General features: G+C 34.7%; 1 protein-coding gene across 1 annotated transcript in view; it reads left to right on the top strand.

The window, feature by feature from the left end:
• Window positions 1-23,830, top strand: part of LOC145666348 (neuroendocrine convertase 1-like) — a 351,242-nt gene that overhangs the window by 275,394 nt on the left and 52,018 nt on the right. Inside the window, exons 11-12 of the mRNA XM_081733482.1 lie at window positions 15,222-15,388; window positions 22,016-22,149. Coding sequence (XP_081589608.1) covers window positions 15,222-15,388; window positions 22,016-22,149 — 301 coding nt within the window. The remainder of the gene's footprint in view (window positions 1-15,221; window positions 15,389-22,015; window positions 22,150-23,830) is intronic.

The raw sequence follows: 23,830 nt of genomic DNA, 5'->3' as shown, positions 1-23,830 counted from the left end.
GACATTTTATATAACGAGATACTTTGTATCGGCTCATAATTACATATATCTCGGGCAGAAAGTGCTTTTACACAAGCACTATACCTGTTATAATGTTAATTAAAAATAATAAAAGAAGAATGTTTTAATATATAAGAAATATATGCATTATTGTCTAGTTGGTTGCTATGTCGTTGTTTATATATACTCAGTTAACATGTTGGATTGCAAGTCGGTTTGTGTGAATATACATTAAAAAGGAGTCAAAGAATAAATTATTTAACATTCATCATGGACTTGTAATTTCAGTAGAAAAGGTGAGCATATTAGTGAATATAACTTCAGAAGATATTTTAAAGTGAAAACGATTATTGCCACTGAAGATATAACTGAACCAGGGTTAACGGCTACCTTTGGTGAGTCGTTGTATATTGGAGATTTGAACTCTGTATACACGATATTTGATAACTTTCGCTTAAATATATACACTATTGAATTCAACTATTGGCTTTGAAGCCAAATATATTCCGCCTTATGCAGAGTTATTTCGACGTATGATTAGCGCTATACTAAAAGTCTGACTACTGCAGGAAACATATGTTAGTCGAACTGTTTAGTATGACAGTAATCACGCGTCAGAACGACTCTGCATAAGGCCCATTAAGTCAAATATAATGCCAAATGTTTAAGATTGATGGTGAAGAAGTGAAATTATATTTGCAATTTATCTATAGAATAAAAATATATTTATAACATTTATAATCAAAAAATATATGTGATTTGAAACTTTTTTTTTTTTTTTTTTTTTTTTTTTTTGAGGGAAGGTAGATCTCAATTACTTGTATCCGATGAAACCTCGTTTAATCTCTGGAACTGATTGCTTGAGGGTCAAATTAATCCTGAAAAGTTAAAAAGTTTTCAGTCTGCAAACAGTGCAGAAGCTTTAATGCAGAATCCTAGAGAAGAAATCGAGTACAGAAACAAGACACAATGAGCAATTCATAAGACTTTCAAGTAAAGTGAGTGCAAAGAACAAGATAATAAAATATGAACAGTAAAGTTAATTTTGAAAACGCTTTGCTCTGAAGAAAATAAAGGAATGAATGAACAATGAAAATAAAAATCTGAGTCTGCAAAAGCAAAATTTTGCTGATAATAAGTTAAAATATGACAGGTTTCTTCTGAAAACATTGGACGAAGAAATTCGAAAGAACAACAAAAATTAAAATTCTTACGACGAGCAAGTAAAGTAATAGATCTTAAAGTTTAACTTAAGATTTGATTGGTCCCTTTTCTTTTAACACCATATGCAAGTAAATGGAAGAGTTATTAATAATGTAAATGTATGTACTAAAAATACCTACCTTTGTTGCATTTATGCTTCACCTTTTTATTTATTTAAGTTCTCATAGAGTCCAGTAGATGGTGCACAATTTCTACTTTGAGCTAATTTCAAGCAAGTGATATTATAATAAATTGTGAAAAGGGACAGAACACTGAGTTCTACAATCTACATCTATGTTTATTATATGTTGCCTTAAGTATTTAATATACACGAGGTTTTAATAAATGTATGTCATAACATTACACTACTCCCAATCAAATTACTGTATTATCAACATGAATAGTATTGTAAAACACAAAAAGGGAGTAATTTTCTGCTCTTGAATTAGATTTTACCTTCACGCCCAGCACATTCATTCTGAGGCACATAAATTGCCGCCGAGACATTTTCACGATTCGAAACCTGTATTTATGATATTTAATAACCGTCGAGTAAAGACATAGATCATTCTACTCAGCTGGTAGCATAGACAAATTAAATGAAATCTTTCAGTTTGACATCTGATGATTATGCTCTGCAGGCTGAAAGAGACGGCAATGATGAGATTGAATGAAATGGTGGAGTAACGAATGGAAGGAAGTAGGAGAAACGCGAGAAAACCCACGCATGCAGTGTTTGTGCACCACAATGCCCACATGATGCGAGCTGAGATTGAACCAGGAGCTCTACAATGCAAAGATATGAACGATCTACCGTTGAGCCACCACGACCCAATTAACTTTGAACTAAAATATATTATTGATACTAAATATTTGCTATTAATAGTGAAGAGGCTGACTGAATAATTATGGTCTGAGTGGATCCGACTTCTACAGGGAAACTTTCTATCATACATACACTTCTCTTCCTCTGGATTTCTGCTCCCTCATACATGCCCCAGTCAGGGCCGGATTTCGGAGGAGTGCACCGCAGGCCGGTAGCCAGGCCAAAAATATAAGGAGCTGAAGTTAGGGGAGCCCGATCCAACCATATTATACTTCATCACTATATTATAGTTCATTTGCAAGCCTACCGGCAAAATTTTAGGGGGGGGAGCAAAAATTTAGGAGGTCGGCCCCGCCTCCCCTTAGACCCCTTGGATACGGGCCTGGTGCACTGGTGCACGTGCAACCCCCTTTGTTGTAAATATACACTATCTAAAATGAGATGCTAGCATTGAAAATAGCAATATTTTCCGAAACTTTCCGCCGTCAAGTTTTCGTTTGGAGTTTTAAAAAGAAGATGAATTTAGCAAAAGCAATAGTCGATTTTCTGAAGGTTGAAGGAAAAGGATTGTCCAAGCAAAGCAATGTAATATTTGTCAAGTAGAGAAGAAAACAGAAGGCAGGAAGAGAGAATTTTTTTTTCCTGCATACACTTGTGACCCTCTTTAAAATACTCCCCCCCTCCCTTGTTCTATATATCAGCGTTGTCAGGTGTAAAGAATATTGTGACATGTCACTTTGAGGAGTTTCAATGAGACGGGTTATTTTGGTAGTTATGGTGCACCCCCTAAGAAAATCCTGGATCCGACCCTGGCCCCAGCCATGCATGTTTCTTGAAGACCTTCGTTCTCATGCAACGCTATAGTACTTATATGTGCACTCTATCGTACGCTTTTTCCAAGTCCATGAAAACGAGGTATATCTTTGGCTGCTTCCATGAACCATCGCAAATATCACATCAGTTGTTCCTTTTCCTGGCATGAAACGATGTTTTTCTCCAACACTCGGCTCTTGTCGTATCCATCTTGGCCAAATGTTTGTGTTATGAAACATTCATTTAATTATTCGTAATTTTCACCGTCTTGCATATAACCCTTACTTTATAAAGTGGTACTAGCATACTTTTCTTCCATTCATCAGGCATCTTCTGATTTCACAAATTTTCATGAGATTCCATAACACATATATTCTTATTGGGCAAGTCTTCTCTAAACTTGTACCATGAATTGATCAGACCCAATGCTTTTCTATTTTTTATTTTATTAAATGCAATTCTTACTACCATCCTGTTCATCTCTTCCACTTCTCTACATGTTGCCACTCCTTTCTCATATCTTTCTCTCCGGTTTTCCTCATTATTACCAGTAGCTTCTTCATGTAGTCTCTACCCTTGACTTGAATCATCTTCTGGTCCTTCAGCACATTACCCTCGTCATCTTTTCTCTGCTTGATTGATGTAAATTTCTGATGTTTTCTCTGCTTGATTGATGTAAATGTGTGATGTTTTCTCTGCTTGATTGATGTAAATGTGTGATGTTTTCTCTGTTTGATTGATGTAAATGTGTGATGTTTTCTCTGTTCTTATTACGCGAAATTAGTACACCGATTCTATATTATTTTCAATAAAAATTATTTAGCTAAATACAAGGGATACCGCAAAGTTCATGGATTTTTTTTTTTTTTTTTGGATCGAAAGATCCAACATATTTCAATCAAAAATTTTCTTGCAGGCCTTATAATTATCTGGAGAACTACATATAGTGTAACCAAACCCAAAGTATCACTTAACTCAGTATGATATGCTTATTCCGTACAAAATACAAAAACTCGATTTAGGGGGCCGTTCAAAAATTTTGTAGCTAAAAACTAATTCTTGGCCAAGATCGCAATGTTTTGATGCATTTTTTGGATCTATCCTAAAATTCTTGTTATGAGAATTGATTGAAACAATAAATTTTGAAATATGCAAATGGAAGGTTAGTACCTATACATATGTAAACATTACATGTAGGAAGTTGGATGAATGTCCATATCATCTTCAGAATATAGCATGAGAAAAATGAATACAAGAAATAGTACATTTCGTATATGTTTTTCCTCGAATTACAACATTACAAAATACAATTATGCTTGTACACTGCTACATTGCAAAATTTCATTACAAAGCCCAGAAACACACACCAGTGGCATCTGGAGTCCTTCTGAGTAGTTTCTCAAAGAATCTATCACCGATAAGGAAGGTGCCGAATAGCAGTGGCCTGACTATCAGCGAATCTTCTGATTTCACGGCTCATTGCTGTGGCAACATTTTCAAGTCTTCGAAAGTGTGTTCCACGCAAGACGATAATAAGTTGATGCGACTATGGTAGATGCGCAAATACTTCCCATCCTTATGTTAGTTAGGCTAAAGAAGACGATGATGACGAGAAATGAAGGAAATGGTGAAATTTTAAAAAAGTGGGAAGAAATGAGAGAACATCGAGAAAAAAACACCCACAATGGGTTTGCCCGCTACAAATTTCACTTGCTGCGAGCTAGGATCGAACCAAGGACTCCATGCAACAGATGTGAATGCTCTACCAGTGATCCTTGGGGCCTGTCAGGAAAGGTGACTGCATTGTTTTAGACATTTAGGACGCTTCTCTTGAATAGCCCAACTTAAGTATCGGCAGAAGTGGAGTGCGTACATAATTTGCTTATATGTGACGAAATGTCACAAAATCACCACGAATTGTAATACGCTTGGACGACCACTAACTTGAGGATAGGGGACGGATTGTGATGAAATTTCTGCTTCTGTGGAGAGTCTGGATGACACAATTGTGGCTCACAGGATTAGGTCCTATAGTGACACTCTGACGTAATTATCTGCCATCTAGTGGATTCTTTAGTAGACCATTTTGAAGAACTCTAAATGACACTGGTTTGTATTTCTTGGCCTCAGGCCCGTATCCACAGGGGGCAAGGGGGACTGGGCCCCCTTAACTTTGGCTGGCCCCCCTAAAAGTTAACGGTAGGCTTACAAATGAACTATAATATGGTGATGAAGTATAATATGATTGGGTCCGCCCCCCCTAACTTCTACCGGCCCCCCTAAATAGTTGGGCTCGCTACGGGCCTGCTTGGCCTTATGCACAATTGTAATTGTACTTCTAACGGTTGTTATTAATTCGAAATAAGATACGTATGAAACAAATAATTTGTTGTTCTAATATTTTTCGTGCTTATTTTTGATGGAGTTATGTATGTTAACAAAACTGTCTACACACAGAACTACAAGTGCATCATAGGAAATTTGAAACATTTACGTGCATCAAATGGCGCGTTAATATGTATAAATTTCGTTTTTGTCACTGATGCGCAGCATTTTCAACCCTAGAGAACGATCGAAAATAAAAAATGGGTCATTTGAGACATATAAATGCATTGTGGTTTAAGATTACTCAATTGATGCAGATCTTTGCATCGGTACTGATGCATTTCTTCTTGATGTGAGCGTCACCTGTCGTGTTTTGTTTGAAGCTAGTCTGCAGTACTTACTGCGCATGCTCGACTGGTTTTCGTGTTGTTGTGGAGCGAATTCTGACTTGTTATTGTGTGTGTTCTTTTGTCTAGTGCTGGAGTCTGCTTAGAAAAACGGAGGTAAGTGTATATTAAAATACAATATTATTGTGTTAGGTAGTGCAAGTATGTAGTTATTAAGAAAAGTACCGTTAGCAAAACAAAAACAGCAACAAGAATAGAGACAAAGCCATAAGGGATTCTCAGAAGGAACTCGTTTCCTACAAAAATCCACAAAGGAGTGAAGAAATATTTAGGTTAACTACAGTACATACTGTATGTTGAAGTGACTCATGCTGGTGGCTGCTTGATTCTCATTAAATATATCCGATGCATGCGTGAACTCCGAACCGCTGTTATTATTATTATTATTATTATTATTATTATTATTATTATTATTATTATTATTATTATTATTATTATTATTAATAATAATAATAATAATAATAATAATAATAATAATAATAATAATAAATAATACTTAATATTCTTATTAGGTGAAGGTTGATTATTTAGAAAAACTTCATTTAACTCGCATAAGTTGTTACTCCTGCACCAAGGGCGCTGATCCTGGGGGGGTTTAGTGGTCTGGGACCCCCAAAGTTGAAATGGTCCTCTAACGAGGGGGGCCAAATTGCTAAGCTGAAGCAGGTTCTCCTATTTCTACAGTACATGGTCGTTCATTTTTCCTTTCTACTAATGCATATCTTTCATAGGACCCTCCAAAGTTACACAGAAAACGGCGCCCTTGTCCTGCACATACCAATAGTTGAGTATCTACTAAAAGTCACACATGGTCACGTAATTGTGATGTTTTGGTTAGAGTATCGGGCCAAAAGCCCCGATTTCGTGATATTGAAGTAAATATTGACAAAACACGGGTATGCCTACTATTGAGCAGGAAATAAATTGAAGGTGAAAAACAGTAGCACGGCATTAACCCTTACATATATCGTATATGTTTATACGTTAGGGTTGTATTTTCATTATTCGATTTAAAAAGTACTAATAAAGCTTTTTTTCTAGAGTGGAAGCGTTCTAGAACACGTTACGTATGGTTTTACGCCTTTCTGGGTCGAAACATAGGGTGTGATACGTCATAAGTTAAAACTAAAGAATTTTTGTTAGGCCTATTTTTACTATTTTTTGAGTTACTTACTTTTGCACCTATAACAAAAATTCCCTTTTTCTCGATTTTCCCGCTCAGATACTCGACGGAGACATGCGAATGGAAAACGTTTCAAAGGCTTTTCTATTCTGAAGAGAATGAGGTACGAACCATAATGCTAATGTAAGTAAGGATGTCTCAGGAAATTTTTACCTGAGATCTTGTTTTAAACGGGAATTTATGGTACTGTGGGCATATTATTTTTTGGCGGGCTTACTTTTGCACCTAGAAGATCGATATTTTGCACATACATTCAGTGTACTCCTTAGTATTCTATAGATATATTTCAGATCTCTGCGGTGCCCCAAGTTGTGTTCAAACGGGTAAAAAGGTTTTAAAAAGGGATATTTTAATAAATCTCTTTATCGAGATTTTCCCGCCTCAGATACATGATGAAGACATGTGATTGGTAACGTTAGAAAGTACTTTCCATTCTGAAGAAAATGAGGTACGAACCATGATCCTAGGATAAATAGGGATGTCTTAGAAAATTTCCCGTTTTTGCGGGAATTTGGGGTATTGTGGGGATATTCTTAGCACATGTGTTAATATATATATATTTACTTTACTGTTCTAAATAGAAGCTTGAACTTTTGTAGACATATTCACTATGCCCTTAACATTTTTCAGTTGATTTTGAGATCTGTGTGTTAACACAGGGGGGGAGGGGTCCAGAAATGCTAAAAAAGGGATATTTTAACAAAAATCCCATTTTTTGCAATTTTTCCCGCCTCAGATACATGACGGAAACATATGAATGGTACCGTTTGAAAGACTGTTCTATTTTGATGAGAATGAAGTGTAAAACATGACCCTAGGATGTCTCAGAAAATTTTTATATTACATCCGAATCTTTTTGAGTCATCTGGGCCACTGTGGGAATGTTCTTAGCTGATTGGTAATTTGTTTCTCCCATCCTTACTATTCAAGATAGAAGCTTGAAATTTTGTACACACGTTTCGTACACCATTTAGTATTTTTCAGTTTATTTTGAGATCTGTGTGTTAACACAGGGTGTTCCGGAGGGACTCAAAATAGAAAAAAGGGATTTTTTCTACCAAAAGCCTTATTTTTCCCCTCAAACTTTCCGTTTCAGGGACATGATAGGGAAATGTGAATGGTGCCGTTTTAACACAGCGTATAATAAGGAAAGGAAATTTCAAATGTAATTTCTGATATCATTATCAGGTTAACTTTTCAGAGGTTAACAGGATTTTCCACTAGTGTTATGTTCTTCCAATGAATTCAATTTGATTATGAGATTTAAACTGACTGTTACTTCATTTTTAATTAAAATTCGTAGTTTCATGAATGGTAAATGAAAGAAACATAACTCAGCATGCCAGAAGGCTACTGATGATGTGTCAGTAGAGACAAGAGACACACGTACTAGAAAACATGCTACAGGCTAAACCAGTAACGTCTTAGTTACTGTTCCATTTTCAGTTTTTTTTTTTCAGAACATGCGTCGTGTGCTTACGTAACATCCTATATTACTGAGAAAGTAAACCTGATAGCGAAATTCTGATTTCAGATTTGAATTTAACATGGTAAATTACTATAGACCTACAGACTTTTATCCCAGAAATATAACTTTTTTAGAATATTGTAATTATACATCACAAGAACAGTTTTCATATTTTTGTACCTAATTCGAAACGTCCACGTATTTGTCCGTTTGCAAAATATATCTTTAATAATTAAAAACAGGGAAATGTAAGTGAACAATTCTTTCAGATGATTTTAAAATGAAACTTTGGATGTCTTCCCGTTTGGCCTTTTCCCGTTTCGCCTTGTGCCTGTTTTCATTACTGCAGGCTATGATGCTAAGATAGTATATGCTAATTTGATTGTAAGGCGAAACAGGAATTCCCCTTTGCCCTTTCCATTTCGCCTTACACCAGCGAAGGGGATTTTCAAGTTATGATAGGGAAATTTAGTGTCATTTTGGAAACCATTTGTAATGCTAGTAGTATTTACGTTTGAACGAACAGAATAGCGTATAATCAAAGCAAGTATTCAGAATTTTGTGTTATCTGCGTCACTGTTTAAAAAATTGCTCATGTAGCCTTGTATTTGTACCTCACATATGAAGAAGAGAGCGGCGAAAGAACGAACATCAACAATTACTAAGACATATAGGTAAATATATATAATATTTGTAATAAGGCATAAGTAATTTTTACACTGAAGCTTCTCTGCATGTTTCTAATATTTACTCGTGCAACTTTTCCAAAAGTTATTTTAGAACTTTAGATGTGGAACTTTTCTTAAATGGCATCCTAGCTAGCACACAAATACATAGTCCATTTTTTTATTATTTATAGTGTAACACAATTAACCGGTCGTAGTTAAGCAATATTCCGTCTGTCTTTACTTTCTAGAGGGAAAGTACGACTTTTTCTTTTTTTTTTTGCTGTTGATGTTTAAAATGAATTTATTTTCTTCTCTCCAGGAAGAAGATTGCTAAGGGAAATTACTGTGGTGAAACTGCATCTGTTGTCCCTATTTTTGGTGCCGTTAAACACTCTCTATATAACGTACGAGCATGAACCGGGCACCACTATCGCAAAGATTGAATAAATTGAATGTGGAAGGATCGTGGAGCGAAACGCAGGACGGCAAAAACTTTTATTGGGGGATGAAGGCGATGACACCAGTAGAATTCTTGTAAGTTATATTTTAGTAATCACGAAAATAGTTTATCATTTCTTACGTTCTTCTTGGTTTTTTTTTTTTTTTTTTTTTTTGGAAATCGTGAAAATCTGTTATGACAATAGTAATAGGAGTAAGAATATTAATATTAAAGCATTTTCTTTAGAATGTCTGTGTTGTTTATTCTAGTCTTTCTATCTTCAACAGGTTTTCGGCACTATTGGAACTTTGAAAATTATGTGTCAGTGCGACAGGATTGTAATGGAGGGACACTTAAGACTGTACCTCTCCTTTTCTCCCAAATGTACATCCTGCACGGAAAATATTTCGGCCAGGTATTTGTTCTCCTCTTCTGCATATTGCCCAGTAAAAAGCAAGTGACACATGTAAGATTACTGGAGATAATCATGGAAGAAGCTGAGAAATTTGGACTGCGTTTCAAATTGAAAGAAGTTTCTATTGATCTTAAGAAAGTAGCAATCAATGCTTTAAATAAAGTATTTCCTGGTTAAAATCACAGGATGTTCCTTCCACTTCTCTCAGTCTGTTTGGAGGAAGGTTCAGCAGTTAGAACTTTCTCAATTGTACAAAGAGAACACTGAAGTAAAAAAGATGGATTCGACATGCAGCAGCACAGCCTCTAGTACCAACTTCCCATTTAGATGTAGTGTTTGTACGTTTGCAAGAAGATGCGCCTGACGTTCTATGAAGGAGGAGTTCCATGATTATCTTATAGACACTTGGCTGGATGATGGTGACACGTTATTTTCTCTGTAAGTATGTTTTCTTTCCTACATAAATAGATGGCATTTAGTGCAAAAAATTAATGATTGTTTTTTTTATTATTAAATCATTAATTAAGCTATCCCGAGCACTCTACAGTATAGCATTTTTTCCATTAACACCTAATGTAAAGTGTAATATAGATTTTCTTGGGACGTGCATGTATTGAAGATTCTACATTCACTGACTTGTAAATTATCAAAAGAACACATTCTTTTGCTTTGCAAAAGAAATAAATTAGGTTCACCCAAAATTTTGCCATCGACTTTCCAACGTAGATTCTCCTGCAATCCTTTGAATTTTTAATGTGTTTTTACCTCTTTGCAGTGACTTGTCGAATCACTTTGAAAACGATCAAGAACAAATGACTAACAATGCAAGACAGTGGCACGTCAAATTACGAAGAAAGGCATCAAGGGATCACTTAGACATACATTCTTTCATTGAATTAATGAAAGACAGGCAACGTGAAAATGAAAGATTGCGAGTACTTCTTCAAGTGGTTATCAGAAAACACACTTAGAAAGCTAAGGTAGAGACGGTTTGACGACAGGATTCACCGCCTAAAAGATAGACTTAAGAACAGTGAAATTGATGTAATTTCATATACTGATGCTGTTTCATATTATATCCACATAGAAACTTGATATGCTATTTCGGGTGTGATAATAAAATTTATGTTCTAAGATATTTGAGTTTAATTTGTCTGAAATAGAAGAGACGTTGCAGTTGAGAATAAGATAAATCCCTCTTTGTTACAGAAACAGAGTGAAAATTCCCTTGTATGTTATAAGGTCAAGCAGGAAAAGGCCAAACGGGAATTCCCCTTCCGTCTTAAGATAACATCCTTATCGGTTGTATGGCAAAATGTTTTGAGGGCATAAGGCGAAACGGGCATGAATTAGTATACTAAAATATATTATAAAAAAGCGATAGAAAGATTCAGAGAACATAGACATACAAAGTTTGATTTATAATCTGAGTTGGTAGTTTCCACCTTTTTTTTCTTTTACTCTGTAAAGTTTTGTGTTTCCCATCGCTAGATTTGCTATCGGTACGATTTTTCTAACATTGACCCATGTTCTTTTATTTCACCAAAGATAATTTGGGATTTTAGCTTTAGTGAAAATGGCAAAACTGCTCTTGTAGAGCAACCTGTAAAAAAAAAGCTATGTACCTAGGTATAATAAATTGAGTTCTTTTCCTTTTTTGACTTGTAAGATATACTATTTGAAGGCCTTATTTTTGTAACTATTTTCTCATAATGGTTGTGACATAGTTTAGAGGGATCTCATAAATTGAGTGGCCTAAATTGTATACTGCACATCTGATATACAGGGTTGTCAAGGGTGTGAAAACGATGGAATAAATTTACAACACTACCAAAACTATGAAATCGAGGTTTATTAGTGTGATGCATGACAGAGTGAAAATATTCCACTTTACATGAGAGCCTCTGCGACCATTTTGGAAGGTATCATACTGGATTTTAATTAATTCAGTGAAATGGGAACTTTACGATCCGATACTATTGTTGAAATAAGGTGTGATTTCGTAACGATATTATGGTAGTTTCCTCTCTACTTGTTTGCATCCTGAACAAAATTATGATCATAAATTTACAATGACAAGTTTTTGTATCTAGACCTATGTGATCAAAATTTCGTTAACAAAGAATATAGAAAACAATCTTGTTAATGTCTTTAAAAATCACACTTTATTTCAAAAATAGTAGTGTATCGTAAAGTCTATATTTCACTTAATTAACTCAAATCCAGTATGACTACTTCCAAAATGGCCGTAGAGGCTCTCATGTAATATGGAATATCTGTACTCTGTCCTGCATTACCCAAAAAGCCTCGATTACATATTTTTAGTAGTGTTCTAAATTTATTTAATCGTTTTCACACCCTTGGAAATCCTGTATATTTAGGGAATATGCAACCAGCGATACCAACCATTGTTTCAATTAATGCATGTAAATGCTTCAGTAGGAGACAAAAAAATGCATAACATTTTGTGATTTCAGCAAAACGTTTATCTGCATAATAAATTTTATACATACAAGTGCATCAATTAACACAGTTTTCATTATGCATTTAGTTGCATCCTTAAAAATTATGCATCTAAACGTTTTGCTGGAGTCACAAAAGTTATGCATTTTTTTGTGTCAACTAACGCGTCTGTGGTTCTGTGTGTACATGTAACGTTTACAAATGTATTAATCTTTCATTTGCATATTTCAGAATTTCTTTCTTCGTTCTAATTTCCGTTAAAAAGAAAGAAAGAAAGAAAGAAAGAAAAGGTTGCCATGACTTTTGCGAAAACTCTCGTAATAACTTGATATACCGAATAATAGTTTCAACAGTAATTTCAAAATTATATACATATAGAAGGAGGAAGAATAAAATAAATATATGTGATGTTTATGTAAACAATACCTGAATAAAATTAAGAAAAATGAAAACCATTTTCAGTTTTCATTCATTCAACTAGAAACATATTTCATCCATTCACAGCATTGATCTTTTTTTTCGAAATTCGAACCTGCACTACAGCAACACTGCAGGTGGTTTAAAATTTGAGATTCAACTCACGTAATTGTTGTTGTATTAGTAATAGACATTCACCCAACCTAGTGCTGAATTCTCTGTAAACATCGACTGTGGTTTTATTAAACTTTCACCGTTATTATAACAATTAGATTCTCTCTTTTGTAATAAATATTCGCCATGTTATACCCAATAAAAGGGTTTTACATGGTACGTATATACACAGCAACAGTTTCCGCTTACTTGTTTCCATTAGTCCTATTCTCCCGACTGGATGCTAGAAATTCAGCAGTATCTACACAGATGGCACTAATTCCTAACACAGTTTGCCCAGAAGATATCTTAACATTTGAATTTTTCGAATTACAGAGGGAAACCTCACTTTTGAAATATCCTGTACACTGTGTCCTAAAAATAATAATTCATCTTCCCATTTAATAAACTAAAATATTACTCCAAAATGTTAGGATCTTTATTCTATTAATTACAGAGCAGACGCTTTAAACAGTGACTACTCCAAGAAATCTACCGGTGGCGTCACTCTAAAGGACATACGGGATTAACTACAAAACAGGACAGAAGGTATCAAGTAGGACTTTGCATGACAAACATGTTGGTGCAAATACGACTTCTCTATGTTATCTCTGCCCTAAATAGCGGAAATCGTTTTAATTAACCCAATAACGAGTGAAATTTCCTAGAAGCTATTGTGTGAAATTTGTTATTTTGGATATTTATAACACTATAAACCAGCGTTTCCCAACCGGTTTGCCGCGGCACACTGGTGTGCCGTGAATGGACCGCTGGTGTGCCGCGAGGAATCAAAAAAAACTTATTAATTTTAGAGGAATCAAATTGTAAAAAACGTAGGGAAAATATATATATTTGTAATTCACATTACTATGAATCTATAATTTTAAGTTTCATACACGGTACCGTTCCGTAAATTTCTAATGTTGAAAAAAGTATTTGTTGTCATTGTTATGACCATTATTGCTTCTTTATTGTTGCAGACTATCTCGTAACTTGAAAATTTAAAATATCATTCAATCCTTTCGACAAAGTACCTATATTTGTGTTTTAAAAGTAAATGAGATTTGTTTCTTCGTTCGTTATTTAGTGATCTTCCTTCTTAGTAAAAGGTTGGATACAGTGTTTAAAAAGAAAGCGTATTTTTAAAAACTTGAGTCCAATATTTCATTGCAATTATTTTCCATTTTTAAATTAGAATGAAAAATAAGCATAATGATTTACCACGGGGAAAAACCAGTATTCCAGCTTTCTTCTCGTGAGAAGCAGATCAATAATCACAGAAAAAAAATACCACTATGTCTTATATTTACAAATAATATCTAAAAGTGTGCCGCGAGAATGCAAGTAGCCCCGTAGTGTGCCGCAAGTTGAAAAAGGTTGGGAAACGCTGCTATAAACATTCGTAACCGATTCTACCTGAAATTTTGGTTATAGTGGGAAGGAGGTAGCATTCGAAAAATCTGATCAATGCTTAGGAAGCACTAAAAGTATTATGTTTTAACAATATTTTATTTTTAAACAATGTATTCTTTATATAAAATTAACATTTCATTATTTTCGTATATATAAAATTCAGAAGCATTCCTTCTCAGCAATTAACCACTTCATCACTAGCCATATTGAATGTCCTCTTCCTTCTCTTTCCTCATATAGTGTCATCCCTCATAAGCCCTCCATGAATTTTGGCCTACCCTGTACTTTAGTTTCCTTCACTTCCCGTTCCTTATTGCACACGATTCCAAAGCATCCTAGACGGAGAGAAAAAGCTGCACAAAAACATGTCCTAATATCGTTTACTTTGAGAATATTATTTGGGATCTAAATTTTTCGCCAACCTGTTAACGACCAATTTCCACTGCTAGACTCGATTCTAAATCGGCAGCCTTAGCGATGAATCGCTGACGTAGGTAGCACTGAGAATACTCCTGGCTAAATTTATTTCTAATTTAATAACGATAGACTGATTAATAGTTGAAGCTTTTTCTCTGTAGATTTAATAGCAAATCTCTACGCTATTCTAATAACATGATTTAAATGCATTAATTGAATATAGCATGTCCAAACATGAAAACAATTTTAGAAACACAGTCAAATTGATTTCAATTAAAACGCCAAGAGACATAAAGTATGAATTTAGATACAGCTTTACTACATAGATGATAGCAGAGGGCGTGGTGGCTCAGTGGTAGAGCGTTCACCTCCCGTGCTTGGGGTCCCTTATTCGATCCCAGCTCGCGCCGTGTAGACTTCGTGGTGCACAAACACCGTGCTCGTGGGTTTACTCGAGGTTCTCCCGTTTCTTCCCACTTTCCTCATTCTACCACTTCATTCATTTCTTATCATTACCGTCTCCCCGTGGGACGTAAAACTTAAAGATTTCATTTTCATTCCATACATAATAGCAAGAATATCCAGTAATCATTTATCAATTTATTTTGTAGTGAGAATTCCACTTTGTCTGGTTTGACTCCCGCGGCAATCTCTTTTACTACGGATGGTTGTAGTGGGACAGAGAACGAAGTCAATTTCCTGGAACATGTAGAAGTGGAGTCCAACATTGAATACACCGTGCGAGGGGCTCTGGAAATTCACATCACTTCACCAGCAGGTGAGTTCAAGCGTTTCCATAGCAACAGACTCACCGGTTGAATAGCTGAGAAAAATAAGAAACAGAGAAGCATTACACTTCTTGTATGAGGAAACCGGAATTTTTTGTTTAATATTTCTTTCCGTTTTATATTGTATCTATTTTTATTTTGTTCTGTTTCAATTTTACACACTGGAAATGTGCGTGCGAAAGGAAAACGTAAATATACATACAGCAGAAGAAAATTAACTCTATGTAAGACAAATAAATATGACACGTGTACACCACGTGAAGGAATTTAGTTTTTGTGGGGTAATATTTTTCTACTAATATTGAAACCGGAAGTGGTATTAGATTTCTATAGCTACCGGTTTCGGTGGAGGGATTAGAGTAGAGACGGACTACTTTCTTGGAACGCTTAATTAGTTACAGGAAATCGTTTCTCGATATGTCTTACCGATTTTTGTTATATACCGGTTAACGTAAGAAACGGAAGTAATTAATTTCTACCACTTCCGGTTTGAATAGAAAGGTTAACACAGAAGATTTTCATGACTTCTACTCTTAGAACGCTAAATCCTTTCCAAAAGGTTTCTCGCTATCTATTATAGTTTTTTCTATGTATATCAATATTAAAACCGGAAGTAGTATTGAATTTAATCACTTCCGGTTTTAGTGGAGAGTTAAGGAAAGATGGAGAGGAAATGAATTCTTCGTACGCTAAATTGGCTGCATGAAAGCAGCTTCTTTCGGTTCATTACCTTTTTTGTTCAATAGTCATTAATTTTAAGACCGGAAGTGGATGATTTCTACCACTTCCGGTTTGAATACCGTGTGCATCAATAAACTCAATCCCTAGCTTTTGACCTACTTTCTGGCCAAAATTTACGGTGACTCATCAAAGAGTTCGTGAGAGTTTTTGTGTTTAAGGACGAACGGACACACAGACAGTGTACGAGTAATTTACTACCTGGATTTATAAGGTGGAAATTACAGTACTTGTATTAAATACTTTCCACTACAACTCGTAAGATGAAAAGTTCTACCGGTGCTGAAAAAGTAATTATTTTTGGTTATGCCCCACTCTGTATTCTTCTGTGGGTATAGTAGCTCAGTGGTATAGTGTATACCTCTAGTGCAAGGGGCTCTTAAGTCGATTCAGGTCAAGGATATTTGTGGTGGACAAACACCGTGCCCTTGGAATCTCCCGTTCCTGCCCATATTTTCATTCCACCAAATTCTTTCAAACTTATTTTATTTTCATCAACTATCTGCTTCTTTTAGGCTAAAGAGCCTAAACGATAGAGGTAAAATTAGAAATTTTATTTCGTTTGTTCAGTCGTCCTGGAACGTGTATGAACATCAAAGGGTGACTTTGCTGGACGTATCAGAACCAAATTTTTAATTGAAGGTTCTTGAAAGACTGTCTTTTTTTTAAAAAAAATCTTCCTTTTCAAAAACTAAGTGGAATTAACTGCAGGATGAAAATCAAAACTTATGCTGTATCCTCGAGAACGGAAAGAAATAATTAAGTTGAATCTTGTTTTGAAATAATTAAATTGAAACACTGAATTGTTAAACGCCAATTAAATGGCCAGACTAGTGTTTTATCTGCAATTAAATCGTCACAATAGTGTTGAAACTGCAACTAAACCGTCACGATAGTGTTTAAACTGCATGATTTTTTTTTTTACAATAAATTTTAAATTTACAACTGCATGAATTAAATGGTTAAAATAGTGCTTAAACTGCATTTAAATCGTCACAATAGTGTTCAAACTGCAATTAAATCGTCACAATATTGTTTAAACTGCCACTAAATTTTACAATAGACTTTAAAATGCAATTATAGGTCACAATAGTGTTTAAACTGCAATTAAAGTTTCACAATATATTTTAAACTGCAATTGAGTAGTCAGAATAGTGCTTAAACTGCAATTAAATCGTTACTATAGTGTTTAAAATGCAATTGAATTTTCACAATATATTTTAAACTGCAATTGAGTAGTCAAAATAGTGCTTAAACTGCAACTAAATCGTCACAATATTTTTTTAAACTGCCACTAAATTTTACATTAGATTTTAAAATGCAATTAAAGGTCATAATAGTGTTTTAACTGCAATTAAATCATTACAATAGTGTTTAACTGCAATTAAATCATCACAATAATGTTTAAACTGCACTTAAATTTTCACAATATTTCTTAAATTGCAATTAAATGGTTAGAATAGTATTTAAACTGTAATTAAATTGTCACAATAGTGTTCAAACTGCAATTTAATCGTCACAATAGTGTTTAAATTGCGAAAAAATGTTCACAATAAATTCAAAACTGCAATTAAATCGTCAGAATAGTCTTAAATCTGCATATTGACTGCACACTAGCGTAATTTCTTGACATTAGGTAGGCAGGCAGGCAGTAAGTATTAACACTTGTTAGCTTGATTGTTGACTATTAGGAGTTAGCGTGATGCGGAGACTAGGCTCGTAGTCACGGAGAGATTGGAGGGGCAATGGCCTCTTAAATTATTTTATTCCTCCTCTAAAACAGAATGTTGTAGGCAATTTTCAAACTGAAGAAGAATTATGTACAGAATTCTTGCAACTTTACTTACCAAATTAAATTTAATTTAGCAATCTCTATTCATTTTTGCATAAAATTATGTGTTTATTGGTTTATGCACCAAACCTCATATAATTCCATATCACATAAATGATTCAAAGCTTGGTTTAAATTCATAAGTTTATAAAAAAAGTAAATGACACACACAGAGAATATAAATTGACATTCTTCCATGCACGCAAAATATGTGCTATATACTTGAGTTTATAATGTATATGAATTTTTATGCCACTAAAGTGAAATATCATACAATGTATGCGGAATTTTTACTTTTTAAAATTTCAATGACTAAAAATAAACACATTTTATGTTTACTTTTCTCGAAGTTAGAACTTTGAATAAAATTTTTAATTAGTAAACTCGAAACATTTAGACGAATTTTCATTCATTGCACAAAGGCAATATAAGATATAGATCTACAGCTTAGCATGAAGTCCGAACCGTATGCCTAGAAACGTACCAATCTCAAAAAGTAACTCCGAGAATGCACAGTACCTAAATGTGTTAAGTACAAAACACACACAAGTGAACAGTACGGGATGTTTCTCAAGGAGATGCTGGAAAGAGCCACCATTCATATTGTGACATCATACAGTGTGATACACTTATTGCTCAATACACGCATGTATTCGTACCCTAAATATCATATAAGTTCTGAGAATTAGCAGTTGATGCACAGAATTTCACACTTAACTTGTTCAAAAAAGAATAAAGTTACATTCCCATCAGAGGATGGGTGCGTTGTAGGAGCCAATATTTTCTCTGAAACCAGAAGTATTTTCAGTTTTATGGAGCTTAATCAGTGATGCCAATCTAAAACTTTAAAAAGTCCCATTTCAAGAAGCAAAAATTCCCATTTTGTTGTTGAATTTCCCACCTTACACGAAGTATAAAGATTTAAAAATTTATAAAATATGAAAACATGAAAACTGAAGCTACTCTATGATACTAACTTTCTTCAATATATGAGTTATTCATTCGTAAGCTTCGATCCTCTATATTTAGAAATAGTTTAGCAATAAGAATTTTACTTACTTGAAAGAAAGAATTGAAAATGTTGACAAAAAACCAGTATATTTTGTTTTCAGAATTTAATGTTTTTCAGCCATCGTCTTCTGCTCGTCATAATTATAATTGAAAAACTTATTTCTTCACTGAAGAATCTCCAGTCATTTCATTTGGGATGTTTCCGAAGTAAGATTGTTTCTCGTTTACTTTTCTTTTTTTTACTTTCTTCTGTTAATTATTTTCTTTTTAGAAATATTCCGAACATATTTTATGTTTCTTTTTTTCTGTTTTGTTTTTGAAGATACCAAATCACTGTACAAAATCACTTCCGTACTGGTATTGATTTTTTTTAGTAAGAAAATTCGACAATTAAAACTGGTTTCAAGCTTATTGAAGACTCAGTGTACTTATCGACCACAGATAATTCTGTTGTTCTTTATGAAGTATGAGAAAACCCACATATGCTGCTAATTTGGTGAAAAACCCCTAATTTTCCATTCTGATAAACTAAAGTTGAAACTCGCACACAATGGGATTTTCCCCATGGGTTGGCATCACTGTACTTGATGAGTTAACAGATCATTTCATCGACACATTGAAGAAAGTTTCCGCCTATCCATGATTTGACTTTATATACAAGAACACGAGAGCTGAAGTAAATGTTTTTCAATTTTGATACCATGCAACGTTTATTTCCCTAATTATCTTGATTCGAAACCACTATAAACACCTGGAATAAAATTATACAGCAATGGCTAGTTTTTAATTTTTTGTAGAAACATTAAAAGCAGACATCAAACATTTTAAAAGCGCACCATCTGTTCCCCTGATAATAACTCAGACACAACAAATACAACTATATCCACCACCGCCAAAAATATTTGTTCGTTATTGCCAAGCATGTTCACGCTTTGTTAAACATTCATTATCCTCTTTTCGCCCACTCCTACGTCAGTTGTACATAAAACATAAAAGCAGTGGCGTATTTGCGATTTTGTTTCGTGGGGGGTTTTGCTAATTTTCGGAGGTGGGGCTTTGCCTGAAAATTTGAAAATTCTGCAAGATATTTCATATACTTTGCTATAGTAAATAAGATTTCGGGGGTGGGGTGGGCTTAAACCCAGAAGCCCCCTAAATACGCCACTGCATAAAAGTAAGTTGAGCAAAGAACTCTAAGTGGTGAAATTCGTAAATACTCGTAAGGACAAAGGCGTGTGAACTGAGAGTTACCAAATTTAGGTCACGGTTACCTAGGTTGAGGCCCCAGACCAAGAGGAAACGTTTTTTTTTTTCAAATTCGAACCAAGGGGTCTCAGGGGGGCGTTTACCGGGACATGTAAAAATAGTAAAAAAAATAGACCGATATTAGTGTCAAATTCATAGTTTTCGCGGTCGCTGAGATCAATGGTGAAACTCCGATCGCATTAGCTTCCAAATTCACTCCATTCGGCTGCGGAACGGAATTCACCGGGGAAACACCAAGACATGTAAAAATAATCCAAATTTACCGATATTAGTGTTAAATCTATAGTTTTCGGGGTCGCTGAGATCAATGTTGACACTTCTATTAGCGATGACTTTCAAAATCAGCTACCATTGCATGCAGGCCGGGGTCGCCTATTGGGGGGGGGGGGATTACCGACACATGTAAAAATATCCAAAATCATCAATATTAATATCAAATCCATTGTTTTCACTTTTGCTGAGATGAATGGTGATACTCTCATACGTGTTGACTTCTGAATGCAGCCCCCGTCGGCTGGGGGCCAGAGGCTTTTTTAAAAATTCGAACCAAGTGGTCACAGAGGGTTTTTCACGCCATATGTAAAAATAGTAGAAAATGACCGAAATTTTTGCTTTCGTTGTTCAGTTTGTTTACACATATATTTTATCTGATCCATGCGAAGAATGAGTATTACATCTACTCTTCCATAAAATGCAAAGTTGAACTATCACGCTAAGAATGAGAACTTAATATTCACATTTATTATTATAGTATAGTTAATTGATTTATCACATACTTATTAATGAGAAAGAAGTATAACTTACTATTTCAATTTGGTAGGACATGTATATAGTTACAAAAGAAAAATTCCCTCTTTCGTGTAAATTTGTTATTCTCTATGAACTAATCTATAACCAATTATTTCTTCTTTTAATTAAGTAATTGTGCCTACATTCACATCTACACTGTTTAGTTTTATTTAGTAATATTCACTACACAATAATTATATCCTGTAATTCTTGTCATGCACTGAGAAATAAGTACGTAAAGTTATATGCAACATTTGTAAATCCTGTAGTTTTTGGACTTGATGTGCAGCAAACTTATAACGGAAAACGCATGTTTTATAATACTTTCTGTGTACGTGTTCCATCTGTACGCACTTTCCGTATGAAACAATATAAACAATCAGGATCTCACATACAAATGGACGTATATAACATATAGCTGACGAAGGTAACGGCTTGTGTATAGCCCGCTCCCCCCAGTTCTTTGTCACCGGAACTGGAAGAGTCACTACTACTACTACTACTTCTTATATCGAGAACAGAACCCAACCAACCCCTGCGGGGCACCTAACCCGTTCCTACTACTACTACTTATACTAAAGCTTCCTTACCACAAGGTTTACATTTCAAATCTTTATAACATGCGATTCCGATTCATTATGAACTAATATGAATCCTTATAATCACTATGATTCGTTAAAAATCACTGGAGGGAGCGTGCTATACTCAAACCAAAGTAACATACATATATGGAGGAAGACTGTTAGATATCAGACATCCTGAATCGGCATGATGTAACAACTGAGGGCATTGCCTATGTAGCATATGGATAACGTATCCTCCGTACTTATTTATGTAGTAACCAAGATGATTCGTATATTTGTACAATAGAAATATACAACTGTCCGGAGAACGGATTTTTCTTAGTGTGTGTAATAATTTATAAGTGTCAGTAGATGTCCGTTCTGCTACACTTTAACTTTCTCTCTCATTCTAATTTTAGGCACCAGCGTAGAGCTTCTTAGTGTTCGACCAGAAGACCAATCCAATAATGGGTTTGTCAATTGGAAATTTATGTCTGTACACACATGGGGTGAAAATCCGCAAGGGACATGGATAGTAGATATCACAGATAAGGTTTGTATTTTAGATTATTTTAACCATCAATGACCTTATTAGACTTAAGTTATTTTAATTCCTAATCTTTATAAGTAGTTAATTCTCCTGAAAGGACAAAAGGATGTTAAAGTCATGAATTTGATTATCATCAAATTTCCGAAACGGAAGAAATAAAACCATGTATTTATTGAAGCTTTTGTTACTCGACTCAACACGTATTTGTTTCTTCGACCTACCCAAATACCGTGTTTCAGGCAGGTAGGCTACCTCTACACCAGCGGCTGTGTACGAGGTAATTAGTCTGTCTCATTTGAACTTGACCGGACACTTGATGGTACTGGCACTTCTGTTTCTAGAAGAGACAACAATCTAATAACGAGACAGGATCTAAGTGCTGCTATAAGTAGTATTGAATTGTAACGTTCAAAGTTGCCTTAGTACCAAGCAGAATACATTTGTAAGGAGTTTATAACTTTAAAATTCTTGTTTCTCTTTTAAAGCACTCACATAGTCTCAGTACCCGTTTAACTTCTATTCCGATAACTCATGACTATCGACTTTTCTATGGTCTTTGAGTTTTGCCACTTAGGCCCTTTCTAATTTTATTCAATTATCTTCTTGTCCCGTCTCGTTGACATCACGAAACAATTAATAGCAGTTTTCCGTGAATAAATTCAATTTCTTTTTCGTATCTGACCCCTCCACTTTTGATGGTGACGCCACTGCCTTGGATCGACGTTGCATGTGATCGTTCTTCATATCCTTCATTATGGTCCTCCTTTCTATTCTTCTTGGTCCAGGATACTTCAAGCCACACATACTTACCATTATTGTTGTCAAACAAAGACGTGGCAACGTTGCATTGTTCTTTACCATTGGGCGCTATACCAGTGTAGAGCCCAAACGGTCGGTCCAATTCCGAAAATACCAACATTTTAGATTGAAAACACATACTTCCCAACAACATTGCTCTCTTATCATTTTCTCGTATCTTAAATAGTTACCGAGATGGCCTATGTAAACGAAGTTATGGGATGGCCTGTATATATATATGTAGATACTTTGTTGGCAGACGTTCTTATTTTTGGGGAGTTATAAATAGGTTCTTTTTGATACTATCTGCGTGTTTGAAATCTTGATGTAATATTCATTATTTCAAAGTTACAAAATATAACATTTGGCTTACATTATACTTTTTTGTGTTTTGCATTATTTCAATGTTTGTTATCTTGCGTATCTGCTTGTTTGTTAAAATCGAAATTTTGCAATTTCGATTGTAAACTTTTTCATACTATTTAGCTCGAACTCTAAAATTTTGTCAGATACGTGAACCCAATGAAAATACAATATTGTTACTGGAAATGAGGTGAAAGAGAACATACTGGACCAGAGACGCAATGAATGAGTCCTGAGGTTCCGGATCCTCTCCCCGAAATGCAGACTTTTCTGTAAATTTAGTCTAATTTTAGGGGTTACTTTATAAATTTTAATATGACTCATCCTCACATTGAATTTTGAACCCTTCCGAAGACTTTAGGCCCCTTTGGAAATATTTTTTTCGTACATGTTTGTATTGGACCATATTAAACGTATTCAGCTATCGATGATTTATTTTGCACGTTCTCGACACTATATTCTTCCCTATAAACTACGCTTTTGGCGATGATCATTGATTTAGAAATTGCAAGCAACTGCGGAT

Source organism: Thermobia domestica, chromosome 12, assembly GCF_964235325.1.
Source record: "Thermobia domestica chromosome 12, izTheDome1.hap1.1, whole genome shotgun sequence".
In the NCBI taxonomy this organism is placed as follows: Eukaryota; Metazoa; Arthropoda; class Insecta; order Zygentoma; family Lepismatidae; genus Thermobia; species Thermobia domestica.
The sequence above is the reverse complement of the archived record's forward strand: the minus strand, read 5'-3'. Positions and strand labels throughout refer to the sequence as shown.